The 20,646-nt window shown below is 40.5% G+C and overlaps 1 protein-coding gene across 4 annotated transcripts in view; it reads right to left on the bottom strand.

The window, feature by feature from the left end:
- Window positions 1-4,334: 4,334 nt before the first annotated feature.
- SCML2 (Scm polycomb group protein like 2) overlaps window positions 4,335-20,646 on the bottom strand; it is a 130,913-nt gene continuing 114,601 nt past the window's right edge. For all 4 annotated transcript variants that reach the window (XM_089676554.1, XM_089676555.1, XM_089676557.1 and 1 more), the window contains 3 exons: window positions 13,430-13,711; window positions 10,204-10,367; window positions 4,335-8,446 (listed from right to left, as the gene is read on the bottom strand). In XM_089676554.1, the coding sequence (XP_089532680.1) occupies window positions 8,324-8,446; window positions 10,204-10,367; window positions 13,430-13,711 (569 nt within the window). In that variant the 3' untranslated portion in view covers window positions 4,335-8,323. The remainder of the gene's footprint in view (window positions 8,447-10,203; window positions 10,368-13,429; window positions 13,712-20,646) is intronic.

Raw genomic sequence — 20,646 nt, 5'->3', positions numbered from 1 at the left:
CTGTGCAACCACTACATCCTAATCGATTTTAATCTGCTGGCTAGGTAATGTTTCTTTCACGATATACGGCCTCAACGCCCATGTGAACATGGCCTTAAAGAAGAATCTATAGGCAAATCTTTTTTTTTTCATTTTGGATAAAGCAAGGGAGGGTTATAACCTTTGTCAGATTTTTTTTTCACCATCTGTGTCCCAGTGTGGAGATTTCCCTTCACTTCCTGTTTAAAAATTAAGGGAATTCCTTGGGGACCCCCAGGTCACCAGAACCAGTGTCCCCATTGAAAGATTTCCCTTCTATTACTTTTCTGGGGACAAGCCAAACTTTTACTCTCGATGATTGTAAACAGGACAAGCAGATAGGGTGAATCTCCTTAATGGGGGGCACAGACAGCAATAAATCTGACAAGCATTCAAATCCCTCTGCACTCTGTCCAAAACGAAAAAAAATAAAGTTGCCTTTAGTTATACTTTAAACTGTATGTGTGGGGCCTGTACTGGGTGTTTAGTGATGAGTGGAGCATAGTTCAATTGCTTATATGGGTTTGAAGAATCATTTCTCTTCCGTAGATATCAAATGTTGAAACAGGAGTCTAAATATTATGTTATTAAGCAGAAATACTGCTACAGGGTGGCACGAGTGCGGAAAATCACACACAACCACACACATATATACAGTGGGGATCAAAAGTTTGGGCACCCCAGATAAAAATGTGTATTAATGTGCATAAAGAAGCCAAGGAAAGATGGAAAAATCTCCAAAAGGCATCAAATTACAGATTAGACATTCTTATAATATGTCAACAAAAGTTAGATTTTATTTCCATCATTTACACTTTCAAAATAACAGAAAACAAAAAAATGGCGTCTGCAAAAGTTTGGGCACCCTGCAGAATTTATAGCATGCACTGCCCCCTTTGCCAAGCTGAGACCTGCCAGTGTCATGGATTGTTCTCAATCATCTTCTGGGAAGACCACGTGATGTCAATCTCAAAGGTTTTAAATACCCAGACTCCTCTGACCTTGCCCCAACAATCAGCACCATGGGTTCTTCTAAGCAGTTGTCTAGAAAACTGAAACTGAAAATAGTTGACGCTCACAAAGCTGGAGAAGGCTATAAGAAGATAGCAAAGCGTTTTCAGATGTCAGTATCCTCTGTTCGGAATGTAATTAAGAAATGGCAGTCATCAGGAACAGTGGAAGTTAAAGCAAGTTCTGGAAGACCAAGAAAAATATCAGACAGAACAGCTCGCAGGATTGTGAGAAAAACAATTCAAAACCCACGTTTGACTGCACGATCCCTCCAGAAAGATCTGGCAGACACTGGAGTTGTGGTACACTATTCCACTATAAAGAGATACTTGTACAAATATGGTCTTCATAGAAGAGTCATCAGAAGAAAACCTCTTCTACGTCCTCACCACAAAAATCATCGTTTGAACTTTGCAAATGAACATATAGACCAGTGGTCGGCAAGCCGCGGCTCTTTACAAGCTTAAATGCGGCTCTTCTGTGTGCCGGGCGTCCGCTCCCCTCCCTCCTCTCGGACGGGCGTGTGCCGGGCGGCCGCCCCCTCACCTCCCCTCCCCTCCCTCCTCTCGGGCGGCCGCCCCAAAAGTCAGGACTCTGCAGCTGTCAGGATGTAGGCGGGGCAGCCAGGATGTAGGCGGGGCAGCGTGACGAACTCCTCTCCTCTCACAGTCCGCCCTGAAGACCAGAACGGCGCGGGAAGCACGACGAGAGGAACGCGCGGAGCAAAGGTAAGTGAATTGACACAGGGGGGACTTACTATATGGGGGATGAATTACTATATGGGGGACTTACTATATGGGGGGGACTTACTATATGGGGGGGGGACTTACTATATGGGGGATGAATTACTATATGAGGGGGGACTTACTATATGGGGGACTTCCTATATGGGGGACTTCCTATATGGGGGACTTCCTATATGGGGGACTTACTATATGGGGGATGAATTACTATATGGGAGATGAATTACTATATGGGAGATGAATTACTATATGGGGGATGAATTACTATATGGGGGGATGAATTACTATATGGGGGGATGAATTACTATGGGGGGATGAATTACTATGGGGGATGAATTACTATGGGGGGATGAATTACTATGGGGGGATGAATTACTATTGGGGGATGAATTACTATGGGGGATGAATTACTATGGGGGATGAATTACTATATGGGGGATGAATTACTATATGGGGGATGAATTGCTATATGGGGGATGAATTGCTATATGGGGGATGAATTACTATATGGGGGATGAATTACTATATGGGGGATGAATTACTATATGGGGGATGAATTACTATATGGGGGATGAATTACTATATGGGGGATGAATTACTCTATGGGGGATGAATTACTATATGGGGGATGAATTACTATATGGGGGATGAATTACTATATGGGAGATGTATTTTCAGTTTTAAAAATGTGGCTCTCAAAATAAATTTCAATCGTGGTTTTGGCGAGATTTGGCTCAGTTGAAAAAAAAGGTTGCCCACCACTGATATAGACAAGCCTGATGCATTTTGGAAACAAGTTCTGTGGACCGATGAGGTTAAAATTAAACTTTTTGGCTGGAATGAGCAAAGGTACGTTTGGAGAAGAAAGGGCACAGAATTTAATGAAAAGAACCTCTGTCCAACTGTTAAGCATGGGGTTGGATCAATCATGCTTTGGGGTTGTGTTGCAGCCAGTGAGACAGGGAACATCTCACGAGTAGAAGGAAAAATGGATTCAATAAAATTTTGGATGGTAACTTGATGCCATCTGTGAAAAAGCTGAAGTTAAAGAGAGGATGGCTTCCACAAATGGATAATGATCCTAAACACACCTCGAAATCCACGGGGGATTACATCAAGAGGCGTAAACTGAAGGTTTTGCCATGGCCTTCACAATCTCCTGACCTCAACATAATTGAAAATCTATGGATAGACCTTAAAAGAGCAGTGCGTGACAGACAGCCCAGAAATCTCAGAGAACTGGAAGACTTTTGTAAGGAAGAATGGGCAAAGATACCTCAAACAAGAATTGAAAGACTCTTGGCTGGCTACAAAAAGCGTTTACAAGCTGTGATACTTGCCAAAGGGGGCAGTACAAGATATTAACTCTGCAGGGTGCCCAAACATTTGCAGACGCCATTTTTTTGTTTTCTGTTATTTTGAAAGTGTAAATGATGGAAATAAAATCTAACTTTTGTTGACATATTATAAGAATGTCTAATCTGTAATTTGATGCCTTTTGGAGATTTTTCCATCTTTCCTTGGCTTCTTTATGCACATTAATACACATTTTTAGCTGGGGTGCCCAAACTTTCGATCCCCACTGTATATATAAATACATATATACACGTGATTTTGCAGTTTTGGGTAGGGGGGCACGCACCCTACCCACGCTGCCATTCACGGCCTCAGCTGTCAAATCACCAGTTCCGCCCGGTAATTCCCAACTAGTGATCACCGAGTTTCACTGACGGAAGAGACCTGTGTATAAACAATGCAGTCTCTCCTCGGTCAGCTCCTGCACACTGCTTTGTATGGCTCTGCATAGCACACAGTTAACCCTTTGATCGCCCCACATGTTAACCCCTTCCTGCCCAATGCCATTAGTACAGTGTCAGTGCTTTTTATTAGCACTGATCACTGTATTGGTGTCACTGGGGATGTCAGTGACACAAAGTCAATTCCCCCCAGTGTCAAAATGCCCACCACAGTCACGCTATAAGTTGCTGATTGCCGCCATTACTAGTTAAAAAAAAATTCCAGTATCTATACTGCTATTTGTAAACGCTATAAATTTCACGTAAACCAATTAATTTACACATATTGGGATTTGTTTTTAGCAAAGACATGGAGCAGAATACATTTTGGCTAAAATTTATGATGAAATTTGATTTTTTAATTTTTTTTACTGGATATGTTTAATAGCAAGTAAAAAATATAGGGTTTTTTTCAAAATTGTCAGTCTTTTTTTGTTTATAGCGCAAACAATAAAAAACACACAGGTGATCAAATACCACCAAAAGAAAGCTCAATTTGTGGGAAAAAAGGGACATAAATGTAATTTGGGTGCAGCATTGCATGACCGCGCAATTGTCAAGTAAAGTAACGCAGCACCGTAACGCAAAAAAAGGCCTGGTCAGGAAGGGGGTAAATGCTCTGGAGTACAAGTGGTTAATTAATAAACACAGTGGTGGGAATATTTTAAAACACACCTCTCAGTAATATCGTACCATACGGACTTCATCAATAAAATACAGACACCGTTACATTACTGCAGGCATTCTTAAATCTGTAAATCGGGAATAAGGTTTCCAATTATGCAAGTGCATCTTTATTATTCATTTCTCTACAAAAAAAAAGGTCCCAACATGAATGGCAGAGTAAGTTTAACCTCATTCAGTTTTCAGGTTAAATACAATACAAAGCTTAGAAACAATCTTTATATAAAAAAAATTGTACATGAACACAGTTGTAAGGATGATTGTGACATTTGTAAATTGTGTAAAAGTTATACACTTTAGAAACATACATATGTTGGAACCTGAGAAACAACTAAACAGTTTTTCCTTACAATCAAATTGTAGAAAATACACATTATTTCACCTAATGTTTTTAGGTGTACATTTATATCATTTCTATGTACAAATAGAAAAACCAGTAGGAAATTGAATGTTTCCTGTTAACACTGCAGAGTCCATATGAGAACTGTCTGTTCCAAGCTGCACTGTGAATTACATTCATTCCTCTACTTAAATGCAGTGTACATTCTTGTCCCTGATATAGAACTTTATTTGGCAATAACACCTTAATCCATAGCTCTGTAATAGCATCGATGCATATCAAATGGTGCTGAATGTTTTTTATCCACCAAACAGATTTGTTCAGTTCAATGTTGGGTTGAAGTTGGCAGGTATAGTTACCTTCTTTAGTTTCTTGGAACTTTGGGGACCCCACAGGTGAGATTGAACTTTGCAGCCATATTATAGGTTGGGCCCGCTTTATTCTGAGTAATGGGGTCACCCTGATTATTGTGTTTTTTACATGTATTTTTAGAGGTTATCCGGTTGGGGGGGGGGGGGGACCACTTACGCTCAACATAATACTATTCAAGCTATGTGGAGGCCACAGCCAAATCGGTTTTAATTCCAGATTCCCTAAAAATTTTAAGAATCTTGCTGGTAACAGACCTGCACCCAGACTATTGTATTGTATCTGTCTTTGGGTGACAGTGTCCTTTATATGTGATGTCACCTGCCAGGTTACAATTAAATGGCTCTGTTGTAATGAAAAAATACTCCCATTCTCAGGAACCGAAAATATGACATGTACATTTTATACATTGTATTTAGCTTTGACACATTACAATATTGCATAGAACAGTGAACTATTGACTAAGCAAAACTGATTTGTACATTGGATGCTTTAGAAGTCCAATATACACAATGTATCTGAGAAAATCTGGAACTGTACAAGTTATTGCTACCATTTCTTCGATATTAGCTATGCCATAGGTAATTTGGTAATGCTTTTGAAATGTGATCTTGCCAGCTCCACAGAGTGAGAAAATTAAAAAAAAAAAAAAAAAAAAGGAAATTAAAAACTCTCACTGAACATAAGGCAGCATATCATGCAAACAATAAAACAGAAATACAGCACGCGCTTATCAAAACAAAGCCTAAAAAAGAAAAGCAACACTGTTTTATAGACAGTTGTAAACCTGGATATTGTTATTAAACCAAAACTAAAAACAAGATAAGAAAATAATTATTTGATCCCCATTCGCAAATGGAATGTTCTCTTTTGATGAATGTGTCTGCAGGACATACGTACTGGAATACTGCATTTTATTTATTAAAATAAAAATGATTTTAACTCCATTCTTTAATTATAATCAGCCTTTAGGGTGCCAGCAAAATGACTTATCCTGTACATGGTAACGCATAGCACAGGCCACTACTTCCTGCCTATCAGGTTAGCTTTGTTTATCATCCTGGTTACACTGAATCCTACTGTGATATTGCAGATATTAACTTGGCTTCCCATATTGAGGACATCCCACACACACACCTACCAGTTGGCCAGGAAGGCAGCCCATCACAGTGATGGATCATTAGTAAGGCTTAGGTTTTGCAGGACTAGGCTTTTGGCCTGGGATGCTGGATCAATAATTGCAACCCAAGATTTGGGGCAAACAGGGTGGACAATACAACTAATCAAATGTGAAGGTACAGTACATTTGGTGCCTGCAATGTAATGACCTATGCATGCATACAAGGACAGGTTCACTTTAGAATGTTATCTCCCCAGCTCCCTCTCTATCACATTAATCTATTGTAAACTACCCCCTCCTCTCACACACACGCTTTTCTACTTAACTTTGTGTGACAGGCCCTGTCTCTGAAGCATTTACAGCCTCAATACAGAAATCTTGCTCTATGCTGGCAGTGTGCACAGTAACTTCCAAAAGACTTGAATGGAGGCTTATTCCAATAGTAAGGGTATACAGCCAATTCAAGTACTGTATATGGGAAGCTCTTGCGCAGGCAAGGAGGGGGGAATGTTGGGGAACTTTTTTTTCCTAAAGGAAATCTGTCCTTTAGTCCTGGTTCACACTGATGCGGTGCAGATTTCAGTGCGTTTCCCATACCACATCACAATCTTATGTGAACCACTGCAGGTGTGGTGTGATTTGAGCCATACAAAATGAATGTGCAAAGAATTGTATGTGATTTGAACAGGAATGCAGTGCGACTCCTGTCTGAATCACTGGCAGTTTCCTGCACTGTATCAGTGTGAACCAGGACTAAAGTTTATAATTGCTGGATCTATAAAAAAAAGTAGTTATGTAGACTGACAAATATGGTCATTTTACAAGCACAACAGCATGCCAACCTGTTTGGTGTTCTAGGTTTAGTTTGACTGTGCGAAGTATTCATGTTCCCTCAGCAAGGAGATTATGTGCAGATTTGGTGGAGCAGGGCCTGATTCAATCACCTGCTAGATGATAAGGTTCTATGGGAGGCCAATGGAGATATAGTCAGTTATTTTGGTTGCAGGCTTTCTAGAGCTTATTCACAGCATTGTCACCTACACCCTGTGATTCTCTATAGGTGTAAATGGCACATTTGGCCATCATACCTTCAGGCATTTGACATAAAACAAGTAATGTCCTATTCACAACTATGTTGGGTGATATGAGGTGATCTCGCCATTAAGGTCAGGAAGCCTCTCGACAAGCCAGAGAAAGAAAATCCCATGTCGTCCTGTGTATGAGTACCTTATGTTTTGGTTCCAAGACACACATTCAAAACCAGTCATCGTGTCTCATCCAAGCCATTGGCTTCAGCAGACCAGTTACATTGTAATCATGTATGTCCTTTGAAGCTGTTAATGATAACACAAGACAACACCTTGTGTTCAGATCTGTATGCTGAGGTAACAGAATTTGTAGCTGATTCAAGAAAATAGATATTAGGTATATAACTTTTCCTAATGCTCACCTGTATTTTCCCTGCTGCATCAGGGTTTTAATGTAACAATGTATGATAAGTAAGAAGCCATAGATCTGTCAGTCCAATCATTTAGAAACATGACTTCTGCCACTAGTGATACAGACAGGGATAGACATTTAAAGTCATACCTGTAGTCTGTATGTATTTTATCACGGGCAAGATTTCTAACATAACACTTATATTTTATAAACATAGTTAACTAAAAGAACATAGTAATCTTATAGCATACACGGTAAGCCGAGGATCCACCTCTTGAAAACAAATGAATAAATAAAATGAATGCTACACCAGAACTGTAATCCCATATGATTTCCATGAAGAGCTTATAGTATGGTTGTGGACTGTAAGGTCTGTTCTCAGAAACGTATTTAAGTACCCCTCAGTCACATGATATTAACCTTCAAAGCAAATTATGTTTTGTGAGACATAGTCAAGTGATCCTTTCTGAAACCTTGCATCTATAGTTTTTTCATTCACCTCCACAATACATGCTGCTTTGGGATTTAGCAATTTGGTAAGAAAAAAAAAAAAAAAACTCAGGAAAAAGTCAATCAGCAAATGGTTTTGCATCGTTGAGTGTGAAAATTCAGAGAGGTCTTTTCTTGACAATTAACAAGCACCACAAAATGATTATTGAAGTGTAGAGCAAAAATACTTCTGACACTAAATTTCCACAGGAGGTATTTAGAGCATTTGTAAGCTTTGTCAGAGAGATGATAGGTAGAGCAATCTTTGAGGTAAATCCAATGGACAAGTGCTGTTTGTGTGCCGAGTCTGTCATTACTTTCCTTGTTTAAGTTTTTCAATATGATAGCATAGCTTCAAGGCTGGACCGAGTTTCAAACCCATGTACTTCATAATCATATCGCTCCGAAGTAAGAGGAACGCAGAGCCATCAATTTCCTAGAAAAAGAACAAAAGCCTGTAAAGAAGTCCTAGTTCAAGATCTTGAAGACAGGCTACAAAACCACTTTAATGTGACATACACTTTAGGATATCACTAACAATATTGGGTATTCGATGCCCCTCTGTTTGATGTATGATTATCTGTCTGGAAGATGGCACATTTAATCTTGGCTATTAAAATGGAAACTGACAGGGTCACACAGACGAAAAAAAATGCACTGCTGTGTTATAATGAAGGTGTGCAGCATTAAACATCTCTACCACAAACAGCATTGAGGGGACCATATGCCTTAAAAATGGCCAGTTCAGATGTTCTGGAAGAGATAACCTTACACAGTAGATCATTTTTCAGCATTATGCAGTTGCCACAACATCTGCAGGAACTAGGCAGGTTGGAGCTACCATTTTTTTTGCATGTCACGGTCACAAAAGGGTTTGACACATGTATTCGTGTTTACCGAGGCAATAAGCCTTCATATTAGGCCCTGGGAAAGCACAGACCACATTATCAAATTAAAAAAAGATAGGTTCTATTAAAAATATTTTACTGGCCACAAAAATTTACATTCACAAGGATGAATGCCAGCGTTGTCATGGCGCCGCATGGTACCTTTTAAGAACACAACAGCCAGCACTGGAAGGGGAGCTGGAGCCCATGACTCAGGAGCGGGATGGGAGGTGGCCCCATCCTCTCGGATCGGCATACTCTACAGCACAGCAATCTCTGAATACAGTGGTCAGTGTAATTTGCAGCTTCATGGATTCCCTTCTTTAAAACAATTTGGAAAGCATAACTGCATCTGGTTGCCCTGTTAAGGAAATTCCTTTAGCTGTAGGTGGTATCTGCTTTTTAGCTCTATATATGTACCTATGCAGCCAACTGTGCCCTGGTTTTAGGAATGCCTTTTCACTCAGCTCTCTGCCGTCTCTGACTGTCTCCTGCAGTAGGTCTGCCGTCTCTGACCGTCTCCTGCAGTAGGTCTGCCGTCTCTGACCGTCTCCTGCAGTAGGTCTGCAGTCTCTGACCGTCTCCTGCAGTAGGCCTGCAGTCTCTGACCGTCCCCTGCAGTAGGCCTGCAGTCTCTGACCGTCTCCTGCAGTAGGTCTGCAGTCTCTGACCGTCTCCTGCAGTAGGTCTGCAGTCTCTGACCGTCTCCTGCAGTAGGTCTGCAGTCTCTGACCGTCTCCTGCAGTAGGTCTGTAGTCTCTGTGGACTCTTTTGTAAGGAGGGGCTGTAGTGACGCCCTTACATCAGAGCTTCCCTTTACACCAGAGTCCGCAGCATTCCCCTTTACATCAGTGTCCTCAGAGTTCTCCTTTACATCACAGTCCACAGTATTCCCTTTTATGTCAAGGTCCGCAGAGTTCCCCCTTGATTTGTGCCGGGTTATATTAACCTGACCTTCATGTAAAAAGAGAAATATGCTTTTTGCGTTTTGTTATACCTTAAACACGTTGTTAATCACACTAGCTATATGTTTATAGCTTATATATTGATATTTGCACTGTTTTGCACATAAATGGCTATTTTTTTTTACACTTTTTGAAGTGTCATCAAAAAATATGGCTCGCTGAATTTCATAATTTTTGTAAAAAAAATAGTGCTGTTTGTAAATTTTGGGCGTCCTGTCCGTAAATTTCACTTCGGGTAGTTGTCAACGCTGCACCTGACTAGGCACCCTGCCTCAGCATATAGTCAATCATGTGTAACACTCTAATAACTACTAAGAGCTTATGACAAGAAATATGCCTACATGTCTCCGGAAGAGTTCAGCATGTGGAGCCAATGCTTGAGGATCTGCTTCTTTTACATAGCGTATAACGTCATCCACAGACCACGTAGATGGATCTTTACTCTGTGTTCTTGAAGAATCCCGTTCTGAAGAGCCAAGCTCTGGTCCAGTGGTTGAGCTTGCAGCTACGGAGACAATCAAACATTCAAAGTATGTAAATAGATTTATTATAGCATTCACAAATGTAAGTAAGATAGTTTTAAATAGCTAAATTTTATTAAACATTTTCTATACAAAAGAAAATGAACGGTACACAGAACAGAAATGGACACAAACATTAGGTATACATAGTTCTTGAGGTGTGGCTTCATCAACCTTGTTATGGAAGTACATCAAGATGTGTGTTCTGGCATTCTGTGACCAAAGAGAACAGGTCCAATGAGAGTCCAATTACAGAAGGATCCAGGGTAATAGAAGAAAAGTGTAAAGATATAGGGTGAACAAAGGAAAGGGAAGTATCAGAAATGGGGTTGGGTAACCACTGAGAGGATGAATATAAATATCTATGCAAAGGGTTGAGGGTCCATGATGCCATAATTGGTTTCTGGTGGATACATTTTGACAAATTTCTCTCGAGATCAAGGCACAAAACCAGCAAATGTAAAGCATAGTGTCTTTCTCTGTCGAGCAGCAAAAGCAGCAAACTGACTTTGAAGGGAATATTATATGCAAAAGTACATGGCATTTATACCAGAATTTTATAATTTTTTCCTGATCCCTAAGCTGCAATACCTAATATGTCAGTATGAATTATTTTTGGAGGTCCTCATCAGTGAAACGTTGATTCAGGTCCTTTTCCAATGCTGATATAGTAGTGGGGGGATGAATGTTCCTGGGACAGAAGAATAGCATAAAGCTGATACAGTATGTAGATAATAGAGCCAATGGCTAGGAAGGGAAAATTGGTAGCAGTATGGGGCTCCTGGCAGCTCCTTACAGATTCAGGAGGGATTCTCTTGGGATCACTTCAACATTGTGGTTACCTGAAGGCCTGGTGGAAATGCTGGGTTGGGGGGGTATTTTTTGTATGTAATATTAGTGCAATACATTGCAACTTCTTTTATTCTATAATAGGTGACAACAAAATAGATGCTATTCTATCAAACCTCTCTGTAAATATATTGGTAAACACTTTTGCCTGATGAACTGTGATATTTACTAGTAATTATTTTAGGCTCAATATATGTGCAAGAGACAAAATGTTCACAGAACTGATACAAGCAGCTCTAAACACAAAAATATTACCAAACCGGACAGTAAAAAAAAGTATTTTTAAAATTTACGAGAAACAGGACACCCAAACTATTTTCATTCTTAGGCGTCATTCACACAGGTGCTGTCACCCATACATTGTGAATAAGCCCATTGCTTATGTGGCTGGAGCTTCAAACAGTCAGCCTATGTTTCTGAATGGGGGCACAGTGATTTCACAGACCTCCCGGATTGACGGGCGTGCAGGGGCAGGTGTGCACCCCAGAATTGAGGACTGACTTATGTACATATATGTGTACTGTTACAAAGTCTAAAATCATAACAACAGTTCTGTATATGTTTGCTTTATTCAGCTTCAAACGATGCCTTCATACTCCATTTACCTGTTTCTCTTTCTCTGGGGTCTATTCTCTGTACATGTTCTTTGAAACACCAAACTGAAACTGCACTTGTGGAATCTATTGTGAATAATAATAGCTGTGCGCACTCTGCGATACAGTATCAATCATTATAGGCAAATTATGTACACAAAATGTGCTCTGCTTAAATCTCATCTCATGCCCAAACTTCATGCAAGATCCAAAGCATTGTGAATCCCAATCCACCACCAAAGAAAAACAGCAAAGGCTTAACCAGAGCAATACGACTCAAGTTATAGAGAACTCATATTGAGCATGTCATACACAGTATGCCAGCAGGACACGGGATATATCACAGGGCACATCCAACCAGTAGCATCACCATAGCAGGGCACAGATTATCCTCACAGTACATCCAACAAGGAGCATCCCCAAAGGAATAGTCATCAATCCTACATTCACAGGAAGCATATATTCAAGAGATAGACCACTGCTCCACATAGTGTAAAATCTGAAGTACCAGTTTACTAGAAATTAATCAGTATGACTTCTCTAAAACCTGACAGTCAAATTACTCTGGTTAGCCTTTGCTGTGTTTCTCAGGTGCTGGCAACCTGCATTGGCAACAGATGAGATTTAAGTGCGACACATTTTGTATATTCTGATGTGCATAACAAATAGAGTTTGTGGTTTCCTAGTACAACTAAACATGTGGAGACTTATACCACATTTCCCCCACATCAGTGATCAACTGTAAAGGGAGAGTGGCAGGAAAATTTAACAAAATGTTCGTCATAAAAACAATATATTGTGACAAATAATGCATACTGCAAATACATTATATAGCAAACAAAATGTAAAAGTCTAATACATATCCACACCGTGTGTAACCAAACAGTGATATCCATATAAAATCACTTCCAGTGCTCTTTGTGCTTCCACCATCAATACACAGATGGCCGCTCACCTCATGTACATGACCCCTGCATTACCAGTCAGGTCATATAATGCCTTTTCCCTCCTGGGGTAATACACTCAGATGTGCATAACACAGGTGTCTTCCTCCAATCGATGGAACATTGGTTAATGATAAAGGAAATATATGCATAAACAAAGTGCAGAATCTAGTGCTCTCTGTATATATCCAAATTTATCACAAAAGATAAAATTGCACTTACAGTGCATGGCATTTAAACCAGTGCCAGTGATAGTCGCATAGAACACATGCCAGCAACAAGCCGGGAAGGCAAGATGGCCGTGGGATGACACCACGCCTTTTGGCTCCTCCCCCTATATGCATTACGTCCAGGGAAGGGACTTTGTCAGTGGGACCAGTGGGTAGTCCCCACTTGTGAAGTGTATAACTTGTAATATTTCTATCGAATGCTAGTTTTTGGGGATTTATTTTATTTATAATTTGAATTTTGTCATTTGGTTATGCGAATGGATTATTTATATGTATAGGAAATACCATTCTGTCAGACTAAGTGAGAATCTTTAAATGACTCAGTAAGGCACACGGGTAACCCTTTAAACCCACCCATGGATGAGATATTTTAGTGTTACCGACAGTTCCACTGGTATTTGTATGGTGAGGTGAAGATCAGGCTGTTTACCTTCTATCCTTCTGTGTATCCGGTTCCTGCTAGTATCATAGTAACAGCTGTTTCCTGCAGAGCTAGAAGATGATCTACGTATCAGAGGTGCACTATTTGAGGTAGGAGTCACAGGCTGCAGCGAGGTCCTGTAAAATGATGGTGTGTTGCCCCCTGGTCGATACTCTGTGTTTCGAGGGGAAGGACTGTGAGGGTTGACAGCATTGAGTGCAGAATCCATGGACTCCTCTGAGTACCTTGGATCTTTAGGAGTATCATTTTCCTCCAATGGCAATGTTTCAGCTGCAAAAGATGTAAGCAAAAGCAGTTATTTGTATTTAATTACAGACTCAAAAAAAACTGTGTTCTGGATTACGAACGGTTAAAAATCCAGCAGCAAACAACTCCACTTCCACAACATTGACTTTCAGTTTCCAGAGTGTGTAATTAAAAAGGTGGGCACATGCAAAACTTAAAGCACTTCAAGCTTAGCTAAAGCAACAACTGCTGACTAATAGCAAGAAGTGTTATTTTTGGCAACACACTGGCATAAAGACATTAAATGGCTTTCTTCCCAGATTTAGCAAGCTGCAGCACATCCACATATACAGTGGGGATCGAAAGTTTGGGCACCCCAGCTAAAAATTTGTATTAATGTGCATAAAGAAGCCAAGGAAAGATGGAAAAATCTCCAAAAGGCATCAAATTACAGATTAGACATTCTTATAATATGTCAACAAAAGTTAGATTTTATTTCCATCATTTACACTTTCAAAATAACAGAAAACAAAAAAATGGCGTCTGCAAACGTTTGGGCACCCTGCAGAGTTAATATCTTGTACTGCCCCCTTTGGCAAGTATCACAGCTTGTAAACGCTTTTTGTAGCCAGCCAAGAGTCTTTCAATTCTTGTTTGAGGTATCTTTGCCCATTCTTCCTTACAAAAGTCTTCCAGTTCTTTGAGATTTCTGGGCTGTCTGTCACGCACTGCTCTTTTAAGGTCTATCCATAGATTTTCAATTATGTTGAGGTCAGGGCATTGTGAAGGCCATGGCAAAACCTTCAGTTTACGCCTCTTGATGTAATCCCCCGTGGATTTCGAGGTGTGTTTAGGATCATTATCCATTTGTAGAAGCCATCCTCTCTTTAACTTCAGTTTTTTCACAGATGGCATCAAGTTACCATCCAAAATTTGCTGAAATTTTATTGAATCCATTTTTCCTTCTACTCGTGAGATGTTCCCTGTGCCACTGGCTGCAACACAACCCCAAAGCATGATTGATCCAACCCCATGCTTAACAGTTGGACAGAGGTTCTTTTCATTAAATTCTGTGCCCCTTCTTCTCCAAACGTACCTTTGCTCATTCCAGCCAAAAAGTTCAATTTTAACCTCATTGGTCCACAGAACTTGTTTCCAAAATGCATCAGGCTTGTCTATATGTTCATTTGCAAAGTTCAAACGATGATTTTTGTGGTGAGGACGTAGAAGAGGTTTTCTTCTGATGACTCTTCCATGAAGACCATATTTGTACAAGTATCTCTTTATAGTGGAATAGTGTACCACAACTCCAGTGTCTGCCAGACCTTTCTGGAGGGATCGTGCAGTCAAACATGGGTTTTGAATTGTTTTTCTCACACTCCTGCGAGCTGTTCTGTCTGATATTTTTCTTGGTCTTCCAGATCTTGCTTTAACTTCCACTGTTCCTGATGACTGCCATTTCTTAATTACATTCCGAACAGAGGATATTGACATCTGAAAACGCTTTACTATCTTCTTATAGCCTTCTCCAGCTTTGTGAGCGTCAAATATTTTCAGTTTCAGTTTTCTAGACAACTGCTTAGAAGAACCCATGGTGCCGATTGTTGGGGCAAGGTCAGATGAGTCTGGGCATTTAAAACCTTTGAGATTGACATCACCTGGTCTTCCCAGACGATGATTGAGAACAATCCATGACACTAGCAGGTCTCAGCTTTGCAAAGGGGGCAGTGCATGCTATAAATTCTGCAGGGTGCCCAAACTTTTGCAGACGCCATTTTTTTGTTTTCTGTTATTTTGAGTGTAAATGATGGAAATAAAATCTAACTTTTGTTGACATATTATAAGAATGTCTAATCTGTAATTTGATGCCTTTTGGAGATTTTTCCATCTTTCCTTGGCTTCTTTATGCACATTAATACAAATTTTTAGCTGGGGTGCCCAAACTTTCGATCCCCACTGTACAGTGGGTACAGAAAAGAATCACCCCCCTTTAATATAATCACATTTTGTTGCTTTGCAGCCTGAAATGAAGACAGACACAGTTTTTTCTTTATCCAGCTGTATTTACTCAGTGCAACTTATAACATCCAAGTTAAAGATATAACACCAACATGTCAGGAAAAGAAACTCAAAAACAGAATCACTGAGTTGAAAAAAAGGATCATTCCTCCTAAAAATGACTTGTAAACTCAATTAGGTGTAGGTAATCAACTTCTTAATGGCACACAAAGCCATTTGACTTTCAATTGTGATCAGCTGTGGTAATTTTGATTAGCTCAGCATGAAAAGAGCTTTCCTGGAGAATGTCAGTCCCTGTTAGTACAACTGAAGCAAACAATCAACTACGGGTGGCAAGGCACCGTCAAAAGAACTCCAGGCTAAAATTGTGGACAGGCACAGGAGATGGATACAAAAACATATTTCAAAGACTTTATCAATGCCTAGAAGGAGAGTGAAGTCTATTATTAAGAAATGGAAGGTACCTAGTACAGCACACACCCTCCCTGGATCAGGACATCTCTCCAAACTAGATGAGAGAGCCAGGAGGAAACTGGTCAGAGTGGTCTACAGCAACTCTGAAGCAGTTGCAGGAATCTATGACAGAGTGGTCATTGCGTATATGTGACAGCAATATCACAAATTCTCCATGAACGTGGCTTGCATGGGAGGATTGCAAAAAAAAAAAAAAAAAAAAAAAAAACACTCCTCAAGAAAGGCCACGTGCAGTTACCACTGAGCTTTGCCAAAACGCATCTTGAAGATTCTGAGGCCACATGGGAAAAGGTGTTATGGTGAGATGAGACTAATATTGAATTACTTGGCCTCAACACTAAATGATATATCTGTAGGAAATCCAATACAGCTTACCATCCAAATAACAATATTCCTACAGTAAAGCATGGAGGTGGTAATATCCTGTTATGGGGATGTTTCTATGAAGCAGGGACTTGTCAGGATTGAAGGAAAAATGGATGGGGCAAAATACTGTCAAATTCTTAAGGAAAATCTGCTGCCCTCTGCCAGAAAGTTGTCAATGAGAAGAAGATTTACCTTCCAACATGACAAAGACCCAAAGCACAGCGCAAAAATTACCACACAGTGATTGAAGGAGAAACTACACCCTGCAGCACCCCAGCCACGGGCAGCTTTACACAGAACTCCACTGCTGCTGGTGAGGAGGAGGAGGTGGCTGAAGAAGAAAGAGTCTGGCAATCCACTCAGTCCAGTCCTGCCCACTCCCCTCTTCATAGCACTCTGAACAGTGAAACACCGACCTCCGGGAGGTATTCTGAGGATTCCTCATCACTGCGCTCTGTGTGACGATCAAGAGCAGCATATGGAGCTGTACAAATCTGGAGGAAACCTCTGTGTAGAGCTGCTCCGGGTCCTGTTTCTTGCCTACAGGATGCTCCTGCCAGGTAAGGTAAAAGAGTTCCTTCCTGCCCTCCACCTGTCACACTGCCCCCCCCTCTTGTCCCCCTGCCCCCCCCCCCCCCCCACCTGTCACACTGCCCCCTACTGTCATCCTGTCTCCCCTCTTGTATCACTTGAATGATTTTTCCCATTATGGGCGTTAGTGGGGCATCATGTCTAAGGTCTCACAAAGCCTACAGCTGCCTCTGGCCACATACACAGGGAATAATGTCATTGTGGCTCAGCCAAACTGTTGGAGCCCACGAACCCAGATAGAAGACCGGGTGAAGATGAAAGTCCTGTCAGCGGTGACACTGCGGTGCTGGAGGGCTTTGTTTATGTGTTAGTATATGGTGAATACTAGCACATTTCAACATTGCCTTGCAGGGGAAAAGTTTTTTGTTTTTAATTTTCAAGTTTACTACTGCTTTAAAGAAACAATCTGAATGACAAATGCAGCACAGAGAGACAATTTATTCTTTGCCACCTTTCATAAATGACACCATATACCCTTGTTTTTCTTTCTTGAATGCAGAACTTTTTGAGATTAGATTTACTCTATAGAAATCCTAATGTATTCATATATTTACCAAAAAGTTAATAAACTATTAATGCATACGAAAAATGAATGCAAATTGCTTTTACAAAAGGGGCAACCAAACAACTTGTAAAAGAATGTGGCTATAATGCTGACCTTTCACAACAATAAGATTATTTGATAGAATGATTATTTTAATTAAAGAAAAGTATATTTCAGAAATTAGTACTGCACAGGTAGTTTTCATCAAAAAGGAACACTTATGACAGAAAATGTAAGTAAACCTGATCAAATTGCTCTCAGTGTTGTGATGAACAATCGCTTTTTGAGTTAAAGACTGTAATACAATCATATCTATGATCAAATGTTATTATACATGTGGCCAGCATTCAATTCAAGATGCACAAAATATTTTCAATTGGTGAAAGGTCTGGACTGCAGACAGGCCAGTTAAGCACTGAGACTCTTCTAATACGAAGCCATGCTGTTGTCATAGGTGCAGTATGCAGTTTAGCATTATCATGCTGAAATATGCCAGGCCTTCCCTAAAAAAGACTTTGTCTGGATGAGAGCATATGCTGCTCTGAAACTTGGACACATCTTTCAGCAGTGATGATGCCTTTCCAGATGTAAAAGCTGCCGATTCCATATGCACTAATGCACCCCCACACCATCAGAGATGCAGGCTTGTGAACTCGGGTGCTGATAACAGCCTGGAAGGCCCTCACCTCTTTAGGCCGGAGGACACGGCGCCCAAGGTTGCCAAAAAGAAAGTCAAATTTGAATTAGTCTGTCCCCAGAACAGTTTTCCCCTTTGAAACAGACTATTATAAATGCGCTTTGGCCCAAAGAAGATGGTGCCATTTCTGGATCATGTTCAGATATGGCTGCTTCTTTGCATGATAAAACTTTACCTTTTATTTTTGTATGGCTTGGTGAACTGTGTTCACAGACAGCAATTTTTGGAAGTGTTTCTGAACCAATGCAGTGATGTCATCACACAAACATGCCTGTTTTTAATGTCGTGCCATCTGAGGGCCAGAAGATCACAAGCATCCAATATTGCGTTTTGGCCTGGTCTCTTGCGGACAAAAATGTCTCCAGATTCTCTGAATCTTTTGATATTACATACTGTACATGATGAGATATTTAAAGTTTTTGCAATTTTACATTGAGGAACATTATTCTGAAATCGTTCCACAATTTTTAGACACAGCTTTTCACAGATTGCTGAACCTCTACTGATCTTAACATCTGAAACACTCTGACTCTCTAAGATACTCTTTTTACACCCATTCACATTACTTACCTGTTGCCCATTAACCACTTGACCTCCGGAAAACTTTACCCCCTTCGTGACCAGACCATTTTTTGCTATTCAGCACTGCACTACTGACAGTGTTATGCAACACTGCACCCAAATGAAATTTATAGCAATAAAAAAAAAAAATAGAGCTTTCTTTTGGTTGTATTTGATCACCACTGGGTTTTTAGTTTTGTAATATATAAATGAAAAAAGACCGAAAATTTTGAAAAAAAAAAAAATTTTTTTTACTTTTTGCAGTAAAACCTATCCAATAAAAAATGGAAAAAAAATTAAATTTCTTCATAAATTTAGGTCAAAATGTATTCTACTACATATTTTTGGTAAAAAAAAAATCCCAATAGGTGCATATTAATTGGTTTGTGTGAAAGCTATAGCATCTACAAACTGAGATATATAGTGGAATTTTTATTAATTACTTTTTTTAATACTAGTAATGGCAGTGATCAGCGACTTATAGCGGGACTGCTTGTATGGAGGGTAATCTGACACTAACTGACGCTGTGTGGGAACTGACTAAATGACACTGACATCACCAGTGACACTAGTACAGTGATTAGTGCTAATTATATACACGGATACTGTACTAATGATACTGGCAGTAAGGGTTAACATCTAGGGGCAATCAAAGGGTTAACTGTGTGCCCAACAATGCTTGGTGTCTTTACTGTGTGCAGATTTTACTAAAGGATGTGCTGATTTTTATGCCCTGCTTTGCAGGGAAACAAAAACTGGCACACCACCACTGTCAGGACAGAGCTCTATGTAGTTTACAACAGGGGTTAAAATTTCGAGTCCAGACATACTAGCCGGTCACAAAACTTACTCTCCACCAGTTGCCCCACCCAACCTTGCCAAGGTCCACCCCCAACCCCAATCTGCCCAAACCCCACCCCCAGCCAACCACACCCCCTTAAAGCTTATGAAATTACATTTTTCTTTAGAATAAATAGTCCAAAATATAAAACTGTACACAGTAATGTATATCGCAGCTACCCTGTACGCCATTATAGTGATATGACAGTAATGTATACATGTCATATCACTATAATGGAGTACAGGGGAGCTGGGATATACATTACTGTATACATGTCATATCACTATAATGGAGTACAGGGGCGCAGGGATATACATTACTGTATACATGTCATATCACTATAATGGAGTACAGGGGAGCTGGGATATACATTACTGTATACATGTCATATCACTATAATGGAGTACAGGGGAGCTGGGATATACATTACTGTATACATGTCATATCACTATAATGGAGTGCAGGGGAGCTGGGATATACATTACTGAGTAACCGGCATTTGTAAACTGGAACTCGGCTTCACAATGAGGCTTGGAGCGCAGGTGCAGTCGCTCCATGCTTCATCTGTGCTCACCGCTCGCAGCCGCTCGCCCCAGAGGAATTTCTCCTTGCATTTGGCAAGCGGATTTTTCAAGCCCTGGTTTACGATCACAAAGCTCTCTCCTATCACTCGCTCTGCTGATCAGTGGGTCCCGGCCATTCATTTATTGGCCGGGACCTGCTAATCGGCTTGTATTGTAACTAATCACAGCACAACCACAGCACACGGGCACTCACGTGCCCCCCTACCTGGAAGTGCCGGATCATATATCAGATACATGATCCAGCACAGAGTGGCCACCCTATAGCGGCATATCTGCATGGGGCGGTCTGCAACTGGTCAACCT

Source organism: Staurois parvus, unplaced genomic scaffold (genome assembly GCF_062004578.1).
Source record: "Staurois parvus isolate SC_StPar_1 unplaced genomic scaffold, SC_StPar_1.0 ptg000172l, whole genome shotgun sequence".
In the NCBI taxonomy this organism is placed as follows: domain Eukaryota; kingdom Metazoa; phylum Chordata; class Amphibia; order Anura; family Ranidae; genus Staurois; species Staurois parvus.
The sequence above is the reverse complement of the archived record's forward strand: the minus strand, read 5'-3'. Positions and strand labels throughout refer to the sequence as shown.